This window comes from Lactuca virosa, chromosome 4, assembly GCF_052849685.1.
Source record: "Lactuca virosa cultivar CGN04683 chromosome 4, Lactuca_virosa_CGN04683_v6, whole genome shotgun sequence".
NCBI classification, from domain to species: domain Eukaryota; kingdom Viridiplantae; phylum Streptophyta; class Magnoliopsida; order Asterales; family Asteraceae; genus Lactuca; species Lactuca virosa.
Genome location: NC_136429.1, coordinates 466,674,238 through 466,680,911, shown reverse-complemented (window position 1 = coordinate 466,680,911; position 6,674 = coordinate 466,674,238). Strand labels below are relative to the sequence as shown.

Genomic DNA, 6,674 nt, shown 5'->3' with positions numbered 1-6,674 from the left:
GAGGTGGATTCCTTACTAGAGCAAAATTCCTTAGTAGAGTCTTTTCGCAAACACCTTAAGGGCGGGAGTCTCCAATAGGACGATGTTATCCCTCTTATTGGATCGGGTTTTTCCCATGTTTCTGGTAGGTAGTCTTGGTCTTTATAAGACATTGGGGGGGGGGGGGGGTTGCGGCACAAGCTTTTATTGATGGAAAAAAAATTATCCGCTTCTTCCACTTTTACCAGACGGATTCATGTTGTCCCCATTAAAATTTATATTTTTGCTTATGTCTATAGATAAGCATCTTACTAATCCATTTAGAAAGTCGTGTTTAGGCACCCATTTGTTATTATGTCCTCTTTGTGATGTTGACATTGAGACAACTAGCCATTTGTTCTGTGAGTGCTTGTTTGCTCTTGAAGGTCATTCTCATATCAGTAGATGGTGAGGTATCACGGTTCCTCATTTAGTATCGTATGCTGGTTGGTTGGTTTTTGTTCTCTCTATTCGTCTTTTGAGAGTTGTAAAGATCTGTTTGGAGGGGGATTTTTACTCTGCTCGGTGGCATATTTGTAGTTTTAGGAATTCTCAATTGTTTGTGTTTGTTAAATCGAGAGCGACAGTTCTCTTTAATAAAATAACATAGTCTTTCATTTGGTGTAATGTTAAGTCTAAGAAATACATCAATTAGGTTGGATGACTTTAAAACCATCAATTGGCTGTTATATGATGATTTTTATGGTCGACTAGTTTCTTGCTAGTTCTTTCTCGTTTTTTAACAAATCTCTAACGTTAAAAAAATATCGATTTGTAGGTAAGATGTCTTCTTTCCACAAAGGTTGAAGGTTCAAATATTATTTGGAACATAAATATATTTAAGAAGTAGATTTTATGAGTAAATTAGATAGTATATGTTGCTATTTTTAAATAGATTTAGGAAGTAAATTCTAAAAATAAATTAGATTAGTATATGTTTGTCATTAAAAAAAAAAAAAAAAAAAAAACCAAGGACCCGTATAACAAAAGGGACCATACATGGTCTCTTTTGTAACTCGCATGTGTCATATGTATAATTTTGTCTATTTCTTTTACATAAAATGAGAATGAGACTTCGTACATATAATTGTTTAAACCTCTTTACCCACCCCCATAACCACTCCAAACTTCAAACACATCAAAAGAGACGGTTCCTCTCCATCATCTCTCTCAAACACACTCTCGCTGTCTCTGTGTGAAATCAACAAGGAGTAGCATGGATACGCGGCGATTCGATTACAATCTTCTCATCATCACCGGAACACTTCTCTATCTTCTCCAATCATCATCGTCTCTCAAGGTCTGTTCCCTTTCTCCGATCATTCATTTTCCCCAAAGTTCTTAATTTCTCCACTCTCCACATAAACAGATCGGAGAAACTTGTTCCACAAGCAACAACAACTGCGATTCCGGTTTGCGCTGCGGAACATGTCCGGCGAGTGGCAATACTCGCCCTAGATGTGTTCGCATTCAACCCCTCAGTCCTACTTCTAAGGTACGTCGGTTTTATCAGTTCTTCAATGGAGTTTGTTTGTGATTCAATCAATTGAGAATCGAAGTGAAAAGGTTGATTTTGTAATTTTGTGGAATTTTTTGGAATTACAGGTGAATGGGTTGCCGTTTAATCGGTATACATGGCTGACAACTCACAATTCATTTGCGGTTTCCGGCACAAAATCGATATCCGGTGGAATGCTTTTGGGTCCGGCTAATCAGGAAGATAGTGTTACATCTCAACTACAAGTAAGTAAAATGAATTCTCTCTCTCAATTATCTTAAAAAAATCAAAATCCATGAAAAATAATTTAGATAAATTCGTACTCAACACTATTTGCCATGGTTTTTTTAGTTTTTTATAGGTTTTATATGACAAAATACAATTTTTTTTAGATATAACACATTGGTTCTATGCTTTATGCGCATTTTGTTATTGATTTTTAATATATGGTTATAGTTAATAATATTAAATGTGATTGTAGAATTATCAATGAAATAATCAATGTTTTAGGTTGAAAGTTCAAAGTTGGAACACTATTGTTGAACCCGTATATACCTTAATTGTTGACATTGTCTTAGCATGACAAAGTTTATAAACGAATGTATGAATCATGAAATATTAATTTAAAAAATACAAATCAACTTAAAATATGTTATTTTATACAATATTTATTTTATGCGTACTACAAAAACCATTTGTACCATTTTGTCTTTATTTAATTAATAAAGAATGAGATGGAAATGATATGGACACTACAAAAGTACAAGTTTTTATGGTAGCTTTTGTGATAGGCCATGACAAAACTTTTGTAAAAGGCTTGTTGATTAGGTGTTTGTGTTCTCTTTTTAATTGATTAGGTGTAGGGAATTATTTTATTATTTAATTAGTTTGTTGAATTAATTGTAGCTTATGGTATACGCATGTGATCTCTGTTTTATTCCACATGTCGGGTTGTATAATGATTTATTTACTAAATCAATGTTTTTATACCAAGAAAAGAAAAGTTGTATTCATGGTTAAATAAATTAAAGGACAAGCTAATTGCACACTGACCCCAATAATATATTTATTAAAAGGAAAAGGATAAACAAAATATCTGAATTATTGAAGAAAGGCGTCATTGAGATCCTTTAATTATATAACATAAAGTTGATCTTTTTTGCAAAATATATTTAGATGAATCATATAGAATTCATTACATTTTTTTTTTGTATAATAATGATAAAATTTATTTTTAATACATATAATATAATTCAAGGTATTTTTTTTAAACTTGATAGATTTTCAGGAAAAAAAAAACTTCATATCTGTTAGTTACTTAGGTGTTACATATTGGACTTGTATCTTTTTATTACAATTATTTTATAAACTATGTTATTAGACAATTATAACTAAAATAAATTATCCTTATATACCTTTATCTTTAGAAAAAAAAAAAGTTATAATACACAACACACATAAACTGTATTATATATGGAGTATTTTTATATATTGGAATATTATTATACAAATAACAAACTAAAAATTGCACTATTTCAAAGTTCGATAATCAATTCGTACAAAGAATACTTTATTATCAAATTCCAAATTTGATGTTAATAAATATTATAACGTCTCTTTCAAAAAAAAAAATTATAACAACGTATTTAATATTTTATTATTTGATGTAACAAATGGTGTCGGATTGTATTAACTTTGTTCCAAAATTTGTGCAAAATTTGGATTTGATGTTGGGCCCGATATGCCCTTAAAATGTTATGTTTTAACCATAAAATATAAAACAAGTTAGATATCCAGTTATTATCGAATTGGGTGTATATCTAATTATAATTCAATTATCATCATATTATTATCTAATTGGTGTCAGATTATTATCAAATGGTGTCAGATTATTATCCAACATTATGTTTTATTTTAAACTTTAAAGTGTTCATTTTATAATTTTAATATCATTGTTATTGTAATTTGGTTGGAAACTTGGAACTATGAATTTTAACTTCAAATTTATTATTTTTTAAATAGCTATCAAATTTTGATTGAACTTTCAAATTGAATCTTTAAAGTATTATTTGAAACATATGGTTTTTAATTAATTTATCAATGTTATTTTAATATTTCATTCCTTCTAATTAGATGGGCATTCAATAGATCCAAATAAATGTATTGGATACCCAATAAATAAAAAACCGATCCATTTCAATATTCGATTGTCATATCTAAATTGGATTGAATTGGTTGCAACTTTTTCCTCTAATTCAAAGTGTTAATTTCTTATACATATTTTGGGAGTTTTGTCTAAATTTATTATACAAAATAAATCAAATAAATACAAAATATGAAACAAATTAAAATGAAATTTCTTCAATGTAGAATGGGGTTCGAGGGCTAATGTTGGATATGTACGACTTCAACAACGATATCTGGCTATGTCACTCCTTCGGTGGCCAATGCTATAACATTACAGCATACGTAAGTTCAAAAACTCAAACAAAATCCCAAAATTTCCATTTTATAATCATTCATAAACTTTCAATTTTCATGTTTTGATCTTACAGACACCCGCGATCAATGTGCTACGAGAAATCGAAAAGTTTCTGAAAGCAAATCCATCAGAAATCATCACAATCTTCATCGAAGATTACGTTTCATCCCCAAATGGATTATCAAAGGTTTTCGCCGCATCTGGTCTCAACAAATACCAGTTTCCGGTGAATCGGATGCCTAAAAACGGCGGAGATTGGCCGACGATTACAGATATGGTGAAGCAGAATCAACGATTAATCGTCTTCACTTCCAAATCGGCAAAAGAGGCATCCGAGGGATTTGCGTATGAGTGGACATACATCGTCGAAAATCAATGTAAGTTTTGATTATTGACCTAATTGATTGAAGCTCGTTTTTATCGAATCGAATATGAACACTCGATTTTGAAACCCTAGATGGACAGGAGGGGCAGATTGCTGGTTCTTGCCCTAGTCGATCGGAATCTTCTCCGATGAACACAACGTCGCGATCTCTTGTTCTTCAAAACTACTTCTCGACTAATCCTAATGTCACCGGAGCGTGTATTGATAACTCTGCTTCGTTAATCGCCATGATGAACACTTGCCATTTAGCCGCCGGCAACCGTTGGCCGAACTATATCGCCGTTGACTTTTACCAGGTATGAAGGTTACTTTGACTTCTTAAGTCAAACCTTAAATAAAGGAAATTAATTAAATAATTAATAATCGAGTTGTTTTTCTTTTACTACAGAGGAGTGATGGTGGAGGTGCATCGGAAGCCATTGATGTAGCCAATGGACATTCGACATGTGGATGCCTTAACATTGCTTATTGTGGGGTACGTTTAATAGTTCCTTTATTATATTCACATATAAATTTTTCTAGGAAATTTTATAAAGTTTTAATACTTTGGATAGGTTTAATCTCATATTTATTTTTTTAAATAGAAAATTCTTGATTATCTAATATTATATTATACTTTGTCATTTTCTGTTCAAAAAATAAAAGTTATGATTAAACTGTAAATTGACCTAAAATATTAAGATTTTATCAAAGATTTCCCAATTTTCTAAGACTATTTTCGATGAGCGTAATTGTGGAACAAGACAATCATATATTTTGTACAGACGACACCACAGGTCAAGAGCAAGTCTGTGTCCCACTTTTTTAGATAACAAAAGTTACAGTTTTTTGTCTTAATATCGTGAGTCTAATGGTCCACAGTCCAAATGATCTTGTTCTGTCTTATCTTGTTTTGTCATGTTCTGTATACTAAATGAACATATGTTCTGCAGGTAAATGGGACATGTAATACACCAGTGCTTTCACCGCCACCGCCAGCACAACTGTCACCTGGGGGTTCAAGCAGGTCGAGTGGAACCAGTTTCTCGATTCACAATGCGTATCAACTACGATGGCTTGTGGGTATAGTTTTGTCAACATGGATCTTCATATCATTATAAGTTGTATGTATCTTTAAAGTAATTTCACTCTTTTGTTTACTTGTTAAATTCTTTTTGTATTTCTCGGCTAAAATACGTGCACACACTTGTATATGTCACTCACTCGTTGCTTATGTTGTGTCGAGTTTTCTTTTTTAGTTTTTAGCAAATATAATAACTTGGTTACAACATGTTATAATACATTGGTTTGTAAACTTGTTTTCTCTTTTCTTTTTTACCGGACCACTTGTATAAAAATGTTAAATGGATAAGATAATCACTAACATGACTGAAATTTGTAATCATATTTTTCACTTTTAAAACAGCCTTACTACCAAATTCGATAAAAATGCTCACAATAAGTGAATCATTTTTTTTTCTAGACATGATGTGATTTATGTCTTATACTCTTATTCATTAAAAAAGTATAGCAACTCAGTAAAACGACAAAAGTGTTTGCATGTCTTATGCATGAAAGTCTTTAACTTTACCAAATGCTTTTATATCAAATCATATGAATCTTTATATGTATGGTTTTGCAAACTGCATGGGAATTTAGGGGTGCATAGACCCCACTTGACATGCAACATCACCCTATATCTTTTATTGCAAGACCTATAACTTTAAATATTCACTTGAGTAGAGGCGGATTTATTTTTGAATCCATTTTAAATTGGCAAGCACTATACATTTTAACATCCACCACATATTTAAAGCAAATTGAAAGTAATGGGCCAAAGTTTAGTTGAAATCGTGGGAAAATAATTGTTCTTTCGCTTTATCTATAGCTAACATATTTTCACAATACATCATGTGGTAGAAAAATGAAGGCTATTGTGTTTAGAATCACGTTGGAATAATAGAAAAATTAAGGATTTACGGCTTAGAACACTTCAAATTGAAAACATATTTTCAACCATAATGTTTGACCAAGTGCTTAAGCTATCATCAACGAAGATTGAAAACGTATATTGGTTTAATGATATACTTGGCGTCTCCTTTTCTTGAGGTCACAAGTGTGAAACCAAGCATCATCATTTATTCTCTTTTAATAAATTTGTAAGACTACTTGTATGATGCGTATAAAATTAGTCCTAATAATAAAAATATGTATAAAAAAGTCCACTGGTAAAATAAGTATAAAAAAGCTAAAATTTAATGTCAATAACCACATCACATGCCACATCAATCGGTGACCGAGTTGTTACTCGG

At 31.3% G+C, this 6,674-nt stretch overlaps 1 protein-coding gene across 1 annotated transcript; it reads left to right on the top strand.

Annotated features, from left to right (window-relative positions):
- The first annotated feature begins 1,085 nt into the window (after positions 1 to 1,085).
- Positions 1,086 to 5,700, top strand: LOC145109191 (PI-PLC X domain-containing protein At5g67130-like). The gene is made up of 8 exons (XM_079046304.1): positions 1,086 to 1,318; positions 1,388 to 1,513; positions 1,624 to 1,761; positions 3,887 to 3,985; positions 4,072 to 4,375; positions 4,456 to 4,679; positions 4,772 to 4,858; positions 5,316 to 5,700. Exons 1-8 carry the CDS (start codon positions 1,235 to 1,237, stop codon positions 5,481 to 5,483), a joined length of 1,230 nt encoding a protein of 409 aa, XP_078902430.1. The 5' UTR covers positions 1,086 to 1,234; the 3' UTR covers positions 5,484 to 5,700.
- Positions 5,701 to 6,674: the final 974 nt, after the last annotated feature.